General features: G+C 39.1%; 1 protein-coding gene across 1 annotated transcript; it reads right to left on the bottom strand.

Annotated features, from left to right (window-relative positions):
* Positions 1–1191: 1191 nt before the first annotated feature.
* Positions 1192–9483, bottom strand: LOC115775047 (mucin-5AC-like). Its single transcript, XM_030722489.1, has 16 exons — positions 9436–9483; positions 7797–7857; positions 7324–7683; positions 6146–7245; positions 5972–6036; positions 5645–5838; positions 4959–5347; positions 4785–4849; positions 4458–4651; positions 3752–4161; positions 3595–3656; positions 3346–3494; positions 3039–3238; positions 2483–2544; positions 2242–2390; positions 1192–2145 (listed from the first exon to the last, which is right to left on the bottom strand). Exons 2-16 carry the CDS (start codon positions 7846–7848, stop codon positions 2057–2059), a joined length of 3540 nt encoding a protein of 1179 aa, XP_030578349.1. The 5' UTR covers positions 7849–7857; positions 9436–9483; the 3' UTR covers positions 1192–2056.
* Positions 9484–22026: the final 12543 nt, after the last annotated feature.

Raw genomic sequence — 22026 nt, 5'->3', positions numbered from 1 at the left:
TGTACAAGTCAAACCAGCTCTAAGCTGGTTTGGTCCACCGCAGACCCACAAGAAGAAGACAAGGACCGAGAACTGTAATGCAGCTAATGTGGGTCAGATCGGATTGAATTGCATTTTTTATTTCTTTCCGATATCCGATCCAGTAATTTAGGCCAGGATCGGAAACAATACCAATACTGAATATCGGATCGGCGCATCCCCAATGTTAATGTTGCTTATCCCAGGCCAAGAAACTTTTGCAAAAGAGATTCTTACAGTCTTACTGATACTTCCTGGTTAAATAAAAATGACTGGCTTCAGACAAATTTTTGTTCCATTACTCAATCCCATTATACGAAAAATCATTACAATCTAAAAACCTTTTTTTGACACAACACGTGCACTTGTACTCTTGGATGTTTAACTATTGTTAAACTGGTCAGTGCAGCTTGTTAATGAAAATTAGATTTACAGTTACATTTAATATCATCACATACATTATTGGAAACTACTGAAAAATTTCATCTGGAATTAAGTTAGAGATTCCAGTTCAAGAAAGAGCAGGATTATATGTCTCTATAGGTGATCAACTTAAACCCATTTGGAGCCCTAACTTGACATAGTCTGTGTCACACTTTTCATAATACAAGTAAAACATCCAAGCAAATGAAAAAATCTGCCTTTTTGAGTGGTCATGTCCAAACTTACACCAACACACCCGATGGATACAGTGGAAAACATTTTTTGTTTGTTTTCTTTGTTTTGATCATATATACAAGTTTGCAGATTTTCTGCAAATGTACCTTCTGTTCTCAGTTGCTAGTTTTGCTCTCTTTCTTTCTTTCTTTCTTCATTGTACCACTGTTTCACCTGATTTGTTAAATGGTCTTCTTCCTGCATGAAAAAACAAACTTTGGGGTTGTCGTTGAGCTCACTTAACTTGTTTTTGCAATCTCGACAGCTGCTTCCTGGGTAAATTATAGAGGAGCCTAAAGTCAAATCTTAGAGTTACAATGTTTTTCAATCAATAATAATCTGTAAAGCAACTTTTGGGTGTCACAGTGTGTCCTGTTTTTGTCTTTCTGAACAGATGTGACCACAGTGAGCATAGCTGATTGTAAAAATAAATGTATATAAAAAGAAGAAGACTTCAAATTCTCATTATATATCTTCTGTGCCTTTAATAGAAGAATCTTCAGTATAACATGACAGACTATTTTTTTGGACTTACTTGAGAAGGAAAACAGGCATTACATTGATAAAATCTAGATATTTGTTGTGTTTTTAATTTTTGATATGAGTAAACTAATCATTTTGTATTGTTGTTCCTTACTATAAGCATATAAATTATAGGAACAGTCACACACAGTATAAATAGATTTAAATATATAAAACGTGATTGGGTGATCATACAGGACATTGTTCGTGCAGCTTATATTTCAGGAATGCCACAGTCCAGCTGTGTCCAGTTTGTTGGAGGAGCTGTGGGGGTGAGGGGTGAGGGTGTGGAGATCATGTCACTTTCATTCATTTCACACAATCTGACCTTATATTATTCATTAATAATTACACACATTACTTTTTCAGTGGATTAGGTTCTTTCCTTCATGGATGTGAGTCGAGGAATATCAACAGGAAAATGATTAAAATTTCCATTCAGGATATGAGTTATGATTAAGTAGATGTGCTTTTGCAGTTATCCTTCATTGTTAATGTGCAACTTTAAATTTAATACATAGTTGTTTCTAAATATCACTTTCATTCTTTTCCATCAGAATCACAAGCTCAGGAGACCCTTTATGGATTAAAACATGATTGAATTAATATGTCCACCTTTGATTATGACTGCATCACAGGACTTGTATTACACATTGATAATCAATGTCTAATTTGTTAGAAATTATGTAAATATCGATGATAACACAAAGGTTAATTTTAGCATAGTTCCTTCTAAGCCATACTATGATTGCTCTCTACCAGAAGATCTTCTTGGTTTTCCATTGGGAACAAAGTCCTTTTCATACACAGTCACAGCAGACATTTCTAAAGTGATTTAAGAAGAGCAGCAGCACAGATATTATTGCTGGCCTGACAGCAGCCATGACAGCAGCACCATGCAGGATGCAGTGAGGAGACTGATGTTGTGGCTCACTGCATGTGATACTTCTGCAGATGTTGAGAAAAAGAAAAAAAGCATTGCTTTAACAAACAGTTCTATAATTTATTAATATGTTTAATATGATAGTATTAAATATTTCTTACGTATGCCATTCACAGACACAGAGGTGGTGTTAATGTTGAAGGATGTTATGTTGGATGCTGCATTGATCAAAACCTTTCCAATCTCACTTGGATTAGGAACCGATGAAGATGAAAATCCAATGGCCAAGTTGTTGATAATTGATCCAGGACTGTAAAAGGAATAACCCAAAACAATGTTTTATTTTTGTTTATGTTTTATAAACATTTGTAAAATTCCATCTGTATATAGAAAAATAATTACCTGAAAAAAATGACTCTCAGTGAGCGGAATGAAGAAAATGCTCTGCTGTAAAAGGATGTAAGCTGCAGAAACACACACACACACACACACACACACACACACACACAATCTGTGAATATATGTGCTATATAGGGTTTTAGGGTTTGTGCTTCCTTGCTTCACAAATAAACGTATTTATGATACAATATTCCTTATGTAATCATATACTGTTTTGTTTACTGTTCATGCAATTTCCATTTTTAGACACATATTGAATTTGTTTCATTTCAATGTCACTTTTTAACTTGACACAGCACTCAAATGCTAATAGAAACTTTGTGAGGAATTTACAGAAGCACTCAAGTTTTTAAATTACACAATAAAATGTGCTTGCACATTTGTTTATAATGTTATGATCATGTAAATAATTTAAATTTTAATTTGCTGACTGTGCAATAAGATTACAAACTATGATGGCAAATTTACTATATTTATATTTCAAATGTAATGTCTTGTAAATGTTTCCAATTAATTTGAATGTATCTGTTATGACTTACACTTTAAGAAAGATACTTACTGTTGTCGCTATCAGTGTGCTTCGATTTTTAAATGCAGTAGATGTCTGATCGGCCAAGCCTTGTATAAATATTTCATTTGATTTGAATTGTAGCAGTAGTTCTGTTACTGACTCAACAGTTGTTACAGATGTGGCGGTTGTAGGAGTTGCCATGCTTGTATTTGTAGCTGTAGTAGCACCAGTAGTACCAACAGTTGTTGCTGTAAAAGAATTCCAAGAAAAGGAAACAAGGCAGATTATGATTAAAGATTAAAGAGATTATGAACTCTTTAATGGTAGTGTTAATGGTAGTGTTAATATTGCTTACCTATGTCACTGACAACAACAGAGTCTCTGGTAATGGTGAAAACTGTTATGTTTGGTGCTGCATTGATCAAAACATTTCCAATCTCAGTGTTATTTGGGACTGATGTAGATTCAAACCGAATGGTAATGTCAGTGATGATTGATCCATTGCTGGAAAATAAATAACCCAAAACATTATTTTATTTTCATTAAGTAATTATACATTATATAATGTTTATGAAATTCCTTCAGTATATAAAAAATAAGTAACCTGAATCCAGTCACACTTAATGAACGAAATGAAGGAAATGCTCTCTTGTAGAAAGGTTCAATCTGCAGAAACACACACACGTGCATATTCTGTGAGTTTGCATGCTTAAGTGAGTAAATACATTTAAGTATTGCTTGACTTCAGGGACAATACTTACTGTTGTCACTGTCAAATTGGCTCGTGTTTTGAACACTGTAGATGATGAATTCAGCAAGTCATTAGTAAATGTCTCTCCAACAGATCGAAATTGCAACAGCTTCACTGTTGTTGGAGCTGCTGTTGGTGTTGTAGCAACTGTGGTTGTTGTTGGAGCTGCTGTTGGTGTTGTAGCAACTGTGGTTGTTGTTGGAGCTGCTGTTGGTGTTGTAGCAACTGTGGTGGTTGTTATATTTAATGTTGCAGCAGATGTAGGTGTGTTGGCTGCAGCTGTGGTTGTAGTTCCAGCAACTGTGGTGGTTGTTAGAAGTGCTGTTATATTTATTGTTGCAACAGATGTAGATGTGTTGGCTGCAGCTCTGGTTGTGTTTCCAGTATCAGTAGTATTGACTGTGGGGACTGCAGTTGTTGCTATAAAAGAAAACAAAAAGTAAAAAAACAATTGAAAAGTAATTTATATTTGATAAAACACAAAACATGCTAAAAGTATGTTATTTTAATGCATGGTAAATGTCATTTAAAGTACTTTTTTTATGTTTAGCACACTAAATAATGACTTTGGTGTTATTTGAGACAACAAATAAATACACAGACATTCATACCGCATTAATAGATTACATATCAGTGTTTTTTTCCTTGCTTTAAAAGAATACTTCAATGACAAGAGCGACAACTGCTGCAGCAGTTGTCGCTCTTGATTTACTTACGGATTATTGTTAATACTTGGACAGATGCAGCATCAACAGTTAAGTTGAAAGTATTGTTGGGATTTGACACAGCTTCTTTTAAGGTTTGTGCTACATCTGCAGCCTTTGGGATTTCTGCAGGTGTTGCAGTTTCGTTAAACACAAGCTGTACCTCTGCTTCAGTGTTAGACTCACGCGTTCTCGTCGCAGCAGATCTAAATTTTTTTTTTAAAGCAAAAATATCTTAATTAACATTTATTTCTCTGCAGGAATATTTTTCTCTTTGTCATTATTACAGTAAGTATGATTATTGTTGATATTTTTTAAAAAAGGTGTTTAAAATCTCACCTAAATGCTATAACAATAACACGGATGAAAAGTCGGCCATATCGAGCTTTATAAATAACATCATACTGTGGAAAGAAAGCAATTAGAAAAATATACATTAATTCAAATTGTAGTTGTAAACCGTTGTAATTTCATTTCATAAACATTGAAAGGGTATCTCCGTATTTTACTCACCACTTGTACCACTTGTGCCTCAAGTGCCTTAAATTGTGGACTGCTTTTATCGGCAAGCGCAGGTTGATAGGGTGTGACAACAACTGCGGTAAGAATAACAACTGGTATGGGAGCAACTGTGGTTGTTGTTGGAGCTGCTGTTGGTGTTGTAGCAACTGTGGTTGTTGTTGGAGCTGCTGTTGGTGTTGTAGCAACTGTGGTGGTTGTTATATTTAATGTTGCAGCAGATGTAGGTGTGTTGGCTGCAGCTGTGGTTGTAGTTCCAGCAACTGTGGTGGTTGTTAGAAGTGCTGTTATATTTATTGTTGCAACAGATGTAGATGTGTTGGCTGCAGCTCTGGTTGTGTTTCCAGTATCAGTAGTATTGACTGTGGGGACTGCAGTTGTTGCTATAAAAGAAAACAAAAAGTAAAAAAACAATTGAAAAGTAATTTATATTTGATAAAACACAAAACATGCTAAAAGTATGTTATTTTAATGCATGGTAAATGTCATTTAAAGTACTTTTTTTTATGTTTAGCACACTAAATAATGACTTTGGTGTTATTTGAGACAACAAATAAATACACAGACATTCATACCGCATTAATAGATTACATATCAGTGTTTTTTTCCTTGCTTTAAAAGAATACTTCAATGACAAGAGCGACAACTGCTGCAGCAGTTGTCGCTCTTGATTTACTTACGGATTATTGTGAATACTTGGACAGATGCAGCATCAACAGTTAAGTTGAAAGTATTGTTGGGATTTGACACAGCTTCTTTTAAGGTTTGTGCTACATCTGCAGCCTTTGGGATTTCTGCAGGTGTTGCAGTTTCGTTAAACACAAGCTGTACCTCTGCTTCAGTGTTAGACTCACGCGTTCTCGTCGCAGCAGATCTAAATTTTTTTTTTAAAGCAAAAATATCTTAATTAACATTTATTTCTCTGCAGGAATATTTTTCTCTTTGTCATTATTACAGTAAGTATGATTATTGTTGATATTTTTTAAAAAAGGTGTTTAAAATCTCACCTAAATGCTATAACAATAACACGGATGAAAAGTCGGCCATATCGAGCTTTATAAATAATATCATACTGTGGAAAGAAAGCAATTAGAAAAATATACATTAATTCAAATTGTAGTTGTAAACCGTTGTAATTTCATTTCATAAACATTGAAAGGGTATCTCCGTATTTTACTCACCACTTGTACCACTTGTGCCTCAAGTGCCTTAAATTGTGGACTGCTTTTATCGGCAAGCGCAGGTTGATAGGGTGTGACAACAACTGCGGTAAGAATAACAACTGGTATGGGAGCAGCTTTGGTTGTTGTTGGAGGAGCTGCTGCGGTTGTTGAAGCAGCTGTTTTAGGTGCAAGAGCAGCTGTCGTTGTTGATGCAGCAGCTGTGGCTGCTGTTGCAGTTGCTGTGGTTGATGTTGAAGAACCTGTTGTTGTTGGAGCAGCTTTGGTTGTTGTTGTTGGCACAGCTGTGGTTGTTGTTGGAGCACCTGTGGTTGTTGTTGTTGGAGCTGCTGCGGTTGTTGAAGCAGCTGTTATAGGTGCAAGAGCAGCTGTCGTTGTTGATGCAGCAGCTGTGGCTGCTGTTGCAATTGCTGTGGTTGATGTTGAAGAACCTGTTGTTGTTGGAGCAGCTGCGGTTGTTGAAGCAGCTGTTATAGTTGCAAGAGCAGCTGTCGTTGTTGATGCAGCAGCTGTGGCTACTGTTGCAGTTGCTGTGGTTGATGTTGAAGAACCTGTTGTTGTTGGAGCAGCTGTGGTTGTTGTTGTTGTTGTTGGCACAGCTGTGGTTGTTGTTGGAGCACCTGTGGTTGTTGTTGTTGGAGCTGCTGCGGTTGTTGAAGCAGCTGTTATAGGTGCAAGAGCAGCTGTCATTGTTGATGCAGCAGCTGTGGCTGCTGTTGCAGTTGCTGTGGTTGATGTTGAAGAACCTGTTGTTGTTGGAGCAGCTGTGGTTGCTGTTGTTGTTGTTGGCACAGCTGTGGTTGTTGTTGGAGCACCTATGGTTGTTGTTGTTGGAGCTGCTGTGGTTGTTGAAGCAGCTGTTATAGGTGCAAGAGCAGCTGTCGTTGTTGATGCAGCAGCTGTGGCTGCTGTTGCAGTTGCTGTGGTTGATGTTGAAGAACCTGTTGTTGTTGGAGCACCTGTGGTATCTGGAGCAGCAGCTGATGTTGTTGGAGCAGCTGTTGTAGTTGCAAGAGCAGCCGTTGTTGTTGATGCAGCAGCCGTGGCTGTTGTTGCAGCTGCTGTGGTTGTTGCAGCTGTTGTGGCTGTTGTTGCAGTACCTGCAGTTGTTATTGAAGCGGCTGTTGTTGCAACAGCTGTAGCTGTTGTTGCAGCTGCTGTGGTTGACATTGAAGCACCTGTTGTTGTTGGAGCCACTGTGGTTGCTGTTGGAGCTGCGGTGATAGTTGTTGGAGCACCTGTGGTGGTTGTTGTGTCAGCTGTGGTTGCTGTTGGAGCTGTTGTCGGAGCTGATGTAGTTGCAGTTGGAGCTGTGGTAGCTAATGGAGCTTCTATGGTTGCTGTTGGAGCTGATGCGGTTGTTGTTATTGTATGAGCTGTGGTTGATGTTTGAACTGATGTGGTGGTTGTTGCAACACCTGTGGTTGTTGCTTCAGAGGTGGTGCTTGTTACAACAGCTGTAGCGGCTGTTGTTTCGTTTATGGTCATGGTAGCTGGAGTGACAGTGGTTGTTTGTCCTGAAGTGACCTCTCCATTTACTGTTTATGCAAGTTCATTTGTGACATTTAATGAAGAACAGATGGATGATTACTATTTTAAATTTTTTTTCAGAGAGCTGTATCATAATATTTTTACATTATCAGTTACTTACCCAGAACAAATAACAAGATTGTCAATATTTGACCAGCACCCATTGTGGCCATATTGAGAACCTGAAATATTTAACAATATGCATTTGTTGTAAGTTGAATGTTGTTGTAAATTGGAGAGAGCGAGAACAAACAAGTCAATGCACAAGCACTTCCACATCATACAAACTGCCAATGCATGTTTGGGACTGCCAATAAGTGAAGCTGTTGCCAATCAGATGCCTTCCAGATGATATTGCATCTAGATTTGAATGTGACCATACTTTTTTTGCATTCATGATTCCATTAATTCTGACAAGATCCCAAACACCACTGGCCCTAAGTGAACTCAAACCATAACAGAACTTCCACTATGCTTTACAGATAGCTGTAGACTCTCACTGTTGTAACTCTCTTGACCTCCTCCATATACTAAGAATAAAACTTCTTGCCAGCCACCCTTCCAATGAGACCATTTCTAAAGGGGCTTTGGCCAGATATGTCTGTCAGGTCCTTGCTGGATTTTTTCCCATTTCTTAAGGACATGACTTTCAGATTCTGTTCATCTGCTATAGATAGTGCAGACACACTGCAAACCACATGTGCCAAGCTTTGGGTGATTAACTCTTTGGGAATTACCTTGTTAGTGCAAAAATATTATTTTATGCTTTTCAAATTGTTATCTTTGGCATTTTTGGTAAATTCAACTAAAGAAATAGAAAAAATGATTTGTTTTTGTGGCAGGCTGTTATTAACAAAAGGTCTAAAGATACAATTTAAAAATGTTCTTTGCTAAATTGTAAATGCACTAGTACTTATATAGCACATTTCTGCTCAAGCTGAGTGCTCAGCCTACTGAAAGCCTAACACAAACTACCATACATCCATTTATATAACACTTTTATCTCTACTGAAGTACTTTTCCTAACATTCATACACACTCAGATGAATACACTGGGGGCAGCTTGGAGTTCAGTATCTTGCCCAAGAATACTTTGACACGCAGGCTGAAGGAGTCTGAGATTAATTGACCAACCTTTAGCTTTCTGGTTAGTAGACAACCCATCCTATCATCTGAGCCACCTAGTTCTTTGCTATGTTGCCTGTTATGCCACTTCCACCACTAACTCAAGCAACCACCAAATGTGGACTTTTAGAAGTGAAAAATGTTGTGTACGTGGGCATTAATGTGAGACCTAACTGATAAAAATTTGTGTTCAGGGAGCCAAAAACAAGGGTGGAAATTTCATATGCAGGAACAAGAAAAAAAAGGGGAGGGAAATTTTTGTCCAGAAAAAAGCAAATGTAAACACTAAAAGTTGTGACTGAACAGAAAACACAGAACTGCAGTTTACTCACTAAACTTGCTTTTGGATTTTAATTTTTTTGTAGAATATACTATATCAAAGAAAGTGGAAATAATAATCAAACAATTTTGTTAACCTTGACAATGTAAAAGTATATCATTTCTGTAAATTTAAGTCTAAGACTTGTTTTAAGTTTAAAAACATTTTCTGCATGGAAAATGCTTTATATTGCATTTATTTTTTTAAAGTAACAATGAACTATAGACAATAAATTTCAAAACAAACCCTTGGCACAAATTCACACAAAAACAAAGACTTATTTACATATAGACCATAGACATAGAAATTTGCTTACCCCAGAGCAGTAATTCTCAGGATCCTTGTTTACTCTCGCCTACTGTCTGATCCCTTAATGATGCCACCAGTTTGTTCAGGCCTTATATATTTGCTGAACAATGAAACTATGTGTTGTGCATGGACAGTTCTATTGAATCATGTTAAACTGGCAGTTCAAGATGAAAAGATTAAAAAAAAAAATCCTGAAAAATTCAGTCCCCACCATTGTTATTCAGCATTCCACTGACGTGAACTAACCAGATGTCATAACCTTATCTTTTTTCACAGATTGATCTCTGATAGTTTGAATGCAAGTATTTTCGATGAACAACCAGAGTACTCATAAAATATATAACAAGAAACTTGACATTAACTGCATATATTTCGACAAATCTTTGTTTCTGCAAGATTTGCTGACAAACATACAGTCAAGCAAATGGTATCTATCTCGTTTGGTACCCTAAGTAAATGGAACCCTTAATCTTGGAAGATCAACAGCAGACAGGTATTTCAGAAATGTATTCTATACATTGCAGTGTTATCTTTTTAACCAACTGACTTTCAGTGTGACACCTAAAATCGTAAAATGACACCACAAAAGCACAAGGATAGGTTTTAAGGAGTATTTGTGACACTCACAGTGAACAAAGCTTAAAATGCCATTCTAGTTTCTTGTCCAACGAGTTCAGTATTCTCCATAAAGTTTTAGCAGTTGCCCATCAGGCCGGCGTTACCACTGCCTGAGGACTAAGACTGAAAGGTTGAAGAAGAGTTTTTACCCACAAACCATCTGTCTGCTCAACTCTGAGCCCTAACTGGACTATTATTGCACTATGTAAATAATATAATATTCTATAGTTCCGTGAAAAAGTGTGTATAGTGTATAGTATATAGTGTATAGTGTGAATTACTTATTTTTATTTTTATTCTTCTTATTCATATGTGTGTGTATATATATGGTTGCAGGTACAAAAGTGCATTGTACTGTGTATAACTGCGCATGTGACAAATAAACACTATCTTATCTTATCTTAAATAGTGTGTCTCTTGACTCAGAAATACCCCCAAAATTTAAGCAAAATCTAATATGATTGGGATCACAAAATATCAAACTGACAGTCGGATGAAACAAAAAACAAAACAAAAACAAAAACATTTTAACGTACACATGATGGATTTCCTTAGATTAAAAAAAAATAAATCACTCTTGGGTCTAAAAAAACATCACACATTCAAAATGTAAAACAGGATGAGAACTAAAACCAGTCAGAATTAAATGACTAAGGCACATTTATGCCATGCCATGGCACTTGGAATATTGGTATAATATACAAAATCTTTGTCTACATAATCCTCAGGAGTTGAACTTCTAAATCAAACAGCTACATTTTTGGCCCCTGAAGGTTCTTATTTATTTCAGACATGAAGGCATCTTAATTTACAGGCTAAAATATGTAGTGTTTTAAGTAACTATAACACCTTATAAAAGCATTGTACCATTTTCAGTTTGCAACAATAACATGTAATTTTTATCCACAAAACTGGAATGTTACTAATCTCTGTAAACTCTGTAATAAAATGTTATGGTCAACAGCATCAAAAGCTGCACTGAGGTCCAACAGGACAAGAACAGAGATGAGTCCACTGTCAGAGGCTGTAAGAAGATCATTTTTAATCTTCACTAATGCTGATGTGATGAATTCTGAAACCTGACTGAAACTCTTCAAATAAACCGTTCCTCTGCAGATACTCAGTTAGCTGTTTTACAACTACTCTTTCAAGGATCTTTGAGAGAAAAGGAAGGTTGGAGATTGGCCTATAATTAGCTAAGACAGCTGGCTCAAGTGATGACTTTTTAAGTAGCGGTTTAATTACAGCCACCTTGAAGGCCTGTGGTACATAGCCAACTAATAAAGACAGATTGATCATTTTTGAGATTGAAGCATCAATAAAAGAAAAGACTTCTTTGAGCAGTCTAGTAGGAATGGGCTCTAATAAACATGTTGCTGGTTTGGAGGAAGTAACTATTGAAGTTGACTCTGAAAGATCAACTGGAGCGAGAGAGTCTAAACAAATACCAGCAGTGCTCAGAGCAGCTGAACATGAAGACAAATCTTTGAGATGGTTATAAATAACTTTCTCTAATGTCTAAAAATTTATTTGTAAAGAAATCCATGAAGTGAAAGGAGATTAGAGCATACTATAGGTATTAAAGGTACTGCACTGCAGTGGTTTGAATCATATTTATCTAATAGACTCCAATTTGTTCATGTAAATGGGGAGTCTTCTTCACTTCTTTCAGAGACAGACAACCATTCACATCTATGGGCAATTTAGAGTGACCAATTGAACTAACCCCAGTAACTACATGTCTTTAGACTGTGCGAGGAAACCCACGCAGATACAGTGAGAACATGCAAACTCCACACAGAGAGGCCGAGGACAAGGTGGAATCAAACCCAGGCCTTCTAGATGTCATTCTAGCTGTGAGCCAGCAGTGCTAACACCACACCACCATGCTGCCAATAAAGAGGCTTGTATAAATAAAATGTATTGTTATTATTATTATTATTAGGGCCCGAGCACGAACTGTGCGAAGGCCCTATTGTAATTGCTTCGTTTATTATTATTATTTTTTTTTTTTTTTTTTTATTATTATTCAGGCAAATGAATTGGCTTTTTGGGGGCTTTATCATATTCAAAAACTCATGAAACTTTGCACATGCGTCACACCTGGTGAAAATTTAAGTATTTTAATGGGCTCGGGCAAGGGCGCGCCCAAATGGCTCGCTAGCGCCCCCTAAACTGGAGCCCCACCGCTGTGTTTCACGTACATGAATGAAACTTCATACACATGTATATCATGTCCAGGCGCACAAAAAATCCTCTTGGAGCCATGCCCTAAACCCAACAGGAAGTCAGCCATTTTGAATTAATTATGCAAATTTGGCGATTTGCAGCCCTCACACTTTTTCTAATAACTCAGAGGTTTTAGATGTTATCATCTTCATATTTGGTTTGTCTAACCTACACCCCCAGGGGAATCTAAATCTCGAAAATGGTGAGTTTTTGCCAAGGGGGAGGGGTCCTTATGCCCCTTTGAACTTTGATCATTCGCCATGAAATTTTGATTGCCTCTCATTCATACCTACATGATCCAATGTGCATCAAACTTCTCCAGTAGGATGAGGGTGCCCCCCTGAACACATACATATGACAATATTTAATATCAGTCGCAGCGCCACCTAGTGGGAACAGGAAATGTCATATTTTACACTTGGAGGTCCAGCTCCAAGGTGGTTTAGCAGAACCATCTCAAATTTCACCTGGAAAGCCTTAAGAAGTTGGACTTACTGTGTTTTCAAAACTGTGAGTTTTTGACAAAAGGCCGTGACCCTTATGGGATGGCAAAGTTCGATGATTCGCCATGAACACAAAAATGGCTGTAACTCAAAGCCAACTTGCCCAATCTGGCTCAAACTTCAGTGGTGTGATAAGCATGCTGCCCTGAACACACTCATATGCATAAAGTCCATAAACGTTAGAGCGCCGCCTAGTGGCAGCTCGGAATATCTTAAAATAGCACGTTTTTTGAGTAGCCCCGGAGCTACGTTTTATCTACATGTATGAAAATGTACATGCTCATGTAACATACTAAGACGTACAAAAAAGTCTCTTGGACCCATACCCTAAACCCTACAGGAAGTCGGCCATCTTCAATTGAAGGTGTCAATTTTTGCGATTTCCACGCCTGCTATTTGAACGAACTTGTCCTAGGGCATTTCACCCAGTGACACCAAATTGGCTCCAGATCATCTACACAAGTAGCCCATCAAAAGTTATTCAGGGTTTTGTAGAATATTGAACGGTGTTGCCATGGCAACCCTCTGAATTTGGACTTTTTTCAATTTCAAATTCACAGAGATTCTAAACATCAGCCCCTGGGCTGTGCTTTCTCTATGTACCTGAAAATGTGCCTGCTGATGTAAGATGCTAACATCTACAAAAAACTCTCTTGGACCGATAGCCCAAACCCAACAGGAAGTCAGCCACGTTTACTTTAAAGTGTCATTTTTGCAGCATTTTTCGCCTTTTTCAGGCCTTTTTGCCTCAACTCCTCCTAGGGCATTTGACCCAGTGAGACCAAAATGGCTCCAGATCATCCACACAAGTAGCCCATCAACACATATTCATGGTTTTGTAGAATATTGAACGGTGTTGCCGTAGCAACCCTCTGAATTTGGACTTTTTTTCCATTTCAGGCCCAGATAGGTTCTAAACATCAGCCCCAGGGCAGTGCTTGGTCTGTGTACCTGAAATCGTGCATGCTGAAGTAACATCCTAACACGTACAAAAAAGTCTCTTGGACCGATAGCCGAAATCCAACAGGAAGCCTGACATGTTCTAATTAAGGTGTCATTTTTGCAGCATTTTTCACATTCTTCAGGCCTGCTATTTGAATCATCTTCTACTACAGCTTTTCATCCAGTCACACCAAAATGGCTCCAGATCATCTACACAAGTAGCCCATCAAAAGATATTCATGGTTTTGTAGAATATTGAACGCTGTTGCCGTAGCAACCCTCTAAATGTGGGATTTTACTCATATACCACAGTGCACCAAATTGTTACATCTCTGACATACATTGTCCGATCTGCCTCAAACTTCACAGGCTTAATGGGAGGGTAAGGGAGACCGGACACACCCCTCTATCAGCTTTGTTTCACACTCATAACGCCACCTAGTGGCAACAGGAAATCAGTAGGACACTGATACTCATCATCCTATGGTCATTACAGTTTCATTGATGGCTGCAGGCATTACATAGAGCATTGTGACATATTAATTAGTGGGCACTCACCGACGCCACCTAGTGGAAGCGGGAGACGATCGACGCGAAGTACGGCTAGCCTGCTGAGCCGTCAGCAGCCGGGTGAGCCAGCTACTCTCTCGTCTGCGAGAACCTCCGAGCGCGGTTCGGCTGGAGCGTGCCACGGGTCGACGCGCGGCTTGGCTGGAGCGCGCCAGGGGTCGACGCGCGCCGGGTGCGAGGGCCCGCTCATCGCCGCTTGCGGCTTTAATTATTATTATTATTATTATTATTTATGCAAGCCTCTCTTATGTCCAAGGTCACTAAACAGTAAACACACAAACAATGTAACATGAACATAAATAATAACAGTGAACAGTGATACAATGAATTTTAGACAGAATACGCTATAAACAGATTTTCAGCTGGGTTTTGAATATGAGAAGAGAGTCAGTGTTTCAGAGGTCAGGAGGGAGGGAATTTAAGAGGCAGGGAGCAGAACAACTGAAGGGCCTGGATCCCATGGTGGTCAGACAGGCTGGTGGAATGGTAGGGTGTATGGTTGAGGAGGACCTGAGGGAACGAGTGGGTGTTCTGATATGAAGATGCCTTGAAAGTGAGAAGCAGAATTTTGTAGTTGAATTTGCCAGATGACAACTACCCAGAAAGAGTCTGTTAAACCACATTGTTGCCAGTCGTAAATCAGCGGTGGTAATTCAGTGGTGAGCAGCAAAATAAAACAAGTGAGCCAGGGAGCAGCAGCAGTCAAACACACTAGCGTTCACTCATCATCAAAAACAAACCCAATTTGTGACAGGGTGTCATCAAATACCAGCAAGCCATGTACATGTTTTGTATTTTGATTTTGAACGCATGAAGGCACTTGTGTTGAGCTAAATATATAAATTCTCATTTTTTTTGCATTTGCATATACTTTATGCTATTTGAAAACTTAATTTTAAAAGGGCGGAGCGAGAGAGAGAGAGAGAGAGAGAGGAAGAAAAAAACAACACACACCCCTCTCACCATCAACGGCAGTGCAGTAGAGTCTGTGAAAAGCACAAAGTTCCTGGGAGTGCACATCACAGATGACCTCTCATGGACTACCAACACCACTGCGCTGGTCAAGAAGGCGCAGACACGACTCCACTTCCTGAGAAGGATGAGAAGAGCTGACCTCCCTATCTCTGCTCTCACCACCTTCTACAGAGGTGCTATTGAGAGCATCTTGACCAGCAGCGTCTCTGTTTGGCACGGCAGCTGCCTAGCTGCAGACAAAAAGGCGCTACAGAGGGTGGTGAGGACAGCAGAAAAGATCATCAGGTCACCCCTACCAGCCATCCAGGAACTGTACACTTCACACTGTTCCAAGAGGGCAATGAACATCATCAAAGACACTACTCATCCAGCACACAGACTGTTCTCCCTTCTACCATCAGGGAAGCGGTACCGCAACCTGCGGTCCCGCACAAGCAGAATGAGTAACAGCTTCTTTCCTCAAGCAATTAGACTCATGAACACACTGAGGAAAGACACTTGAACATTCCATGCCATTTGGCATTTTACTCTTGCACCTTGTATTCAGATGTACACTTTTTCACTTTACTTCTAGGACCACTGATTGTACCTCTGCTGCTGCTATGTGTGTGAGGAGGGGGGGGGGGGGGGGGGGGGGGGGGTTGCGTGTCATGTCAGTATACTTATTACACACTGTGTGTGTGTGTGTGAGTGAAGTGAGTGAGGGAGTGAGTGAGTGAATGAAGAGTGTGAATGAGTGAGAGTATTGTGTTGTATTGTATTGAACATGTCTTATCAGTATGTTAGTGTTCGAATGACTGCGCATATGTAAGTGTGTATTGTCTGTGTTTATGCTGTGAATAATATGTCAGAGTAAGAATGGTAATTCATGTACGAGTAGGTTAGCTGTGTATGTGTGCATGTGTGTGTGTGTGTGTGTGTGTGTGTATGTAAAGAGAGATTATTGTGAATGTCCTATTTAATTGTTTTTAAACTTGCACATTGGAGACTGGTCAAACGCAATTTCGAACTTCTGTGCTAACCCTGTTACATAGATTTTTGACAATAAAGTACACTTGAACTTGAACTTGAACTTGAGAGAGAAAAACACACAATGGAACACAATCACTCATATATCGGTCTGCCCAGAGCCTGGACCTCAACATTATTGAAGCAGTGTGGGATCATTTTGACAGAGAACAGAAAAAAAGGCAGCCAAAATCCAAAGAAGGTGGTCATACCAAATATTGATTTTCAAACCTTGTGAACCATTGCTGTGCACATGTATCAGTACAACAGCATGATTTACTCATATATTTCCCAATTTGGCTGCTGATTGACTCTCTGAGAACTGTAACGAGAAACTGCATATTTGCAGTCATGGAATTTTCCCACAATTATGCCTCATTTAGACCCCAAATAGTCACATAATCAGATCACTATCCCCTCAATTACAGGGTGCTGTTCCAGCCGCTACCTTGATGGTGATGGCCACACCAGCTTCACGATCTTAACAACCATTGTGGTGCGGGCCCTTGGGCCTTCTTCAGGTCATCAGGTGGGTAACCTCCTTCAGCTTTGTTTCGTCAATTAACCCACAACGCTTCCAGAGGGCTTCACAGCCAACTCCAGCATCCTGGGGCAACGCCCTCAGCCTCTCAGATTCCACCATCAACTCTCTAATATATATTGCGTCGCTGCCAGGTGGGTTGTTCCAGCACTCAAAGCACTTCAACCATAGCCACTTTGATGCTGTTTCAGCTTGTTTTATAATGTTAGTTGCAGTAATATTATATTTTACATATTTCTAACATTATATTTTATAGTTTTTGACACTCTAAATAGGTTCTACCCTCGCTTCAAGGATCCAAGAGACTGGTTATGGCCCACATCAAGGATACCACTGATGTCACTGTCGACCCATTCCAATATGCACAACAGTCCGCAGAGGATGCTATCTCCTTTGTGGTTCACACCGCCCTCACCCACCTATGTATGTGCATATTTTTTTTTCTTTTATATTATTGTTACTTTATATTCATATTTATTCTTCTTTAAGGGCAACGGTGGGACCTGAAACCCATCTTGTGCCGTGACCTCTGATGCCAAACCTGGACAGAGCACACCAAAGAGACTGCCCTGGGAATCCCCTGCAGCCCACCTCCACTGGTAAGTTCCATACTCGCCATCCCCCTGTTGACATTCATATGAGGGGTTGGTACAGTACTTCCCAAGGTTCTTCTCATGTGCCTCCTCCATCCTCTCCTCCCATGGCACAGTCAGCTCAAGTAGCCATGGGAGGACTACTAGTAAATGTAACTAATTCCAATTCCCAAAAGTCAAACCTTAAAGTTTTTAAGGGCCACTGTATGTGTCAAGTTTTTTTCCAAGATGGCGGCTGCACTTCTTTACCTGTCTGTGTGTCTGTGTGACTGAATGACTGTTTTCAGTGTTTTTCAAGTGATTTTGGTTTTTGAAGAACACCAGTCAGTGTTTGAGTTTTGCTGGATTATTCTAACACATATATTAGTGGGGTGTTTTAATTTATTGTTATGAAATTAATAGTGTCCACAGTACATCAGGTTGGGCAGCAGCATCTCAGAGTAGCATCGCACAGTAGTGACTAGAGATGAGAAGTAATGAGGTACAAATACTTTGTTACTGTACTTAAGTGCATTTTTCAGGTAATTGTACTTTACTTGAGTATTTATTTTTCTGACTACTTTTTACTTTTACTCCCTAAATTTTTACACAAATATCTGTACTTTCTACTTCTTGCATTTTCAAAACAGACTCGTTACTTTAGGTTTAACACATCAGAGAGAAGTTTGCATTTCCATCAAACATCAAACGATCTGAGCCTAAACGGACGAATAATAACAAGAGACAATCGTACAGGCGTATCCTCCATCACCGGGGCTTATCGGGTACAAATGGATTAAATAAGCAAACCCATATAATTAATGTATCATTTAAAGCGCTATGATCAGGGTTTACAGTGGGCTGGAATGAGTCCGTAAGTTGTGCTCGCGGGACACAAACAGCTTAGTTAGCGCTACTGAAGAGGAGCGAGCATAAAGGGAGTAACGTGTGGCAGGTAAATGCAACGTTTCTAAATGCTCAACAAATATCAGCAAACACACAAAGTGTGTGCAGTTTGTCACACAGTGTGTCTGCTAGCTAAAAGAAGAGCTGCTGTATTTCCAGGGAGAGCAAAGAGAGAGAAGTTTACTCAGAGATGGAGAAAGATGTAAGAAAGAAGAAAGGAAAGGAAGGAGAGGTTACATTTAAAGGTAAGGACTGGAAAACAAACTGAGGTATGCTGACTTTGTATCATTCAAAGATTACATGAAAACACTGCAGTTTAGTACGTAATAAACAGGTCAGCTTGTTGTACTGTATTTACTGTAAAGCTCTGTGTTGGACTGGTGCACACTCCGTGTTCATGGTCAGAGTTACAGGTTACATCAGTGCAGCAGAGATGATTTTGAATCAAAGCTGCTGATGCTGAGATTCATTCACTGAATCCAACATTTCTACAGCCTGTATGCTGTCAGTGTAGGGGATGGAGATCAGCTCAGATAGCTGTGAAATACTGGGTTACATCTTTGTGAGTTCACTTCATCCACACAGAGCAGTAAACCTCAGAGCAGCAGCAGCAGGTCAGCTGATCACAGCCTGCACACCAACATCATTTACTGGAGCTCACAATAGAAAGCTGTGATTCTTCTCCCCATGCAGAGCCACTACAGCTGATCTTAGGGTTCCTCCACCTTCTGAATCCCACTGTAACCCCTGAGTATCCTCATGTTTGTGTTTAGGTAGAGGCACAGTCACCCTCTACTATGGAGGACACAGAGAATAGAGCTGTGTTTAAATTCCCTTTCACAGTTTGTGTCCTAGACTCAAGCAGAGTGCATTCATTAGGATTGAAATTTAGATTGGAATAACGTTTCCATTCTCTTGTATTATTTTATATTATTACAATAATATAAAATGAGGTTCAGTTAGCTTTACACAAAAATAGCAGGTAGAAACGTCCTCCAAAGAGCTACTTTTACTTTTATTTGAGTGCATTTCAGGGCCTGTACTTTTTTTACTTTTACTTAAGTAAAGAAGTTGAACCAGTACTTTGACTTTTACCAAAGTATTTTTTAACACAAGTACTTGTACTTCTACTTAAGTATTGAATGTCAGTACTTTTGCCACCTCTGGTAGTAACCAATATTGGGGCTCATCAAGGTACAGTACTGTCACCATTTCTTTTCACCTTATACACCGCTGACTTCACATATAAGTCTGAACTTTGTCACATCCAGAAATACTCAGATGATACAGCAGTGGTGCCATGTGTGAAAGGAGCAGAAGAAATGGAGTACAGAGAGCTTATTGCAGCTTTTACAGCCTGGAGCAGGAGAAATTATCTGATCCTGAATATATCTAAGACCAAGGTGATGACTGTGGACTTTCGGCAACAGAGACTTCCCCATGCGCCCATCGTAATTGATGGAGAGAGCATTGAAGTAGTCCCGTCCTACAAATATCACGGAGTCCACATTGACAACAAGTAGGACTTGACACTTTTTACCAGTCTGTTGTGGCTAGCGCTGTGTTTTTTGGGGTGGCTTGTTGGGGAAACAGCATCACTGTGAAGGACTGCAGCAGGTTGGCTAAGCTGGTCAGAAAGTGTGTTTATGTGATGGGTGGGAGAGTGGACTATGTGGGGGAGCTGGTGGAGAAGAGGGTGAGGGGTCTTATGCAGACCATCCTTAGCTACAGCAAACATCCTTTGCATGAGACACTGGCAGGTAAGAGAAGCAGCTGAAGTAACCGGCTCCTCTCTCTGCGCTGTAGAACTAAGAGGTTCAGGAGGTCCTTTGTTCTTGCAGCTGTAAGACTGTACAACACCCCTGGTTGACGTGTGTATTTGTTTTATGTCTGACTTGTCTGATTGCAATTTGTGATTTAATTTGTGATGTTTTTGTGAGATGATGTGTAGTTGCTGGCGGAGAAATGAATTTCCCCAGCGGGGATTAATAAAGTATTTATCTATCTATCCATCTAACTGAACTGCACGTGAAGTGCAGCTTGCATCGTCATTGCTCCTGGAGGAACTGTATTTCTTTCTTGTCCTGGACATGGAGCCTACTGGCCTATTGAAGCTGAGCCTGCTGAAAGTCTGCTTGAGATTGAGTTTGATGGGTCCAGATTTCTCATGATAAAGGGAAGTTTGTTTTTTTGTCATTGTAAAAGTGATTATTGAACGCTGTCTGTTGGACCATGGTTGGTCTGATTTTGTTTAATTTATTCACAGCTTTTCTCTACCCAACCTGATTTCCTGGTTTATGTATGATGTCACACATCATTGTCATGTGACTGGGAAGTATGAAAAACCTGCACTGAACTATATTTTACCAGCACTAGCTTTTAGTAACCTTATCAACAACTTTATGTCCAGATAATGTATGGGAACAGTCTGAAGACCAACATGAACCATATTTTTTATTTTTTCTAAAAGGAACAAACTGGGATTTTAGGACCTTTAAAACTTTTCAAACTTTATCATCAGTGGAGATCTCATTTTATCTGATTTAACTGACTCATTTATTCCATGTGACCAGCTTATTCACCTGTTTTCATCTCCCGAAGGGACTGAGGACAAGGAGGATTCAGTCTGAAATACTACAAAAATCTGTGCAAAGAAAATTCCTCATTGTTTTTTGCTTCTCTTATCTGGAAACGTGCAACCTAATCCTGGTCCAGATTATAATTGTTTGACTAATCCTTGTGATTTTAAAGTGAAATCTGGTCTTGGTATTATTCACCTAAATGTCAGAAGTCTTCTTCCTAAACTGGACTTGGTGAAAATTTGGGTGAAAACTTCAAACACTGATATTCTTGTTTTGTCTGAAACGTGGTTTACAAAATCAATTACTGACAAAGATATTGCAATTACAAGTTACAATCTTTTTCATTGTGATCGCCCCAGAAGATGTGAAAAACAAATTCCATGCTACTGTCCAGTCTTCAGTGTCTGTTAGTAAACAATTTGAATTTCTTGCCCTTAACCTGTTAACTGGCCGCTCCAAAATCAACAAAAACGCCTAAAAAAGCATACCCAAATTAAATCAGCTGCTGTTCCTGAACTCTTTGGAGTACATGCAAAAGCTTGGTCTCTTTGTGAAGAAGACAAGCTATATTTTTCATTTTTGCAGTCAAAAATGCTGTAACTGTAATGAGTATGTAGCTATTAAGTTTGGAACACAGAAAATTAGACAATTTTTTGCCTCGCCTAGATTTTTCCTCTTTTTTTTCATGGAACTACACACTGAGTGTAGAAGGTATGGATTGGAAAATATAATGAATGAAGTCTTTTCAACGTGTATTTCAAATTTTATCAAGATAGCACAAAAACCTACTGTTTTGTAAATGTTTTTGTGTGTTGATGTCCAGGCATGGTCTCACATGTGCCATTTGGACACTCCATGTGCCACATGTTAGCAGCCTTTGATATACAAATTTCAAATGGCTGTAACTCCTCAATGCTTCAACATACAGTCATCAATGAGGGCTCTAATCAAAGATACTACCCTGAGGAATCCTCTGCTATACACAAAGTTACTGACAGTACAAATTAATTATAATTATAGACATATAAATCAGAGGTTGCCCTAATTTGTAAAAGAAGGAAAATGTTAGGCCTTCATTTACAAAAGCCCCCAGTCTATTTTCAGCGATTCCTTCACACACACAAAATAAATAAATTGTATACTGATCAAAAG

Source organism: Archocentrus centrarchus (assembly GCF_007364275.1).
Source record: "Archocentrus centrarchus isolate MPI-CPG fArcCen1 chromosome 18 unlocalized genomic scaffold, fArcCen1 scaffold_23_ctg1, whole genome shotgun sequence".
NCBI lineage: Eukaryota > Metazoa > Chordata > Actinopteri > Cichliformes > Cichlidae > Archocentrus > Archocentrus centrarchus.
This window is presented reverse-complemented; position numbering and strand designations above follow the sequence as displayed.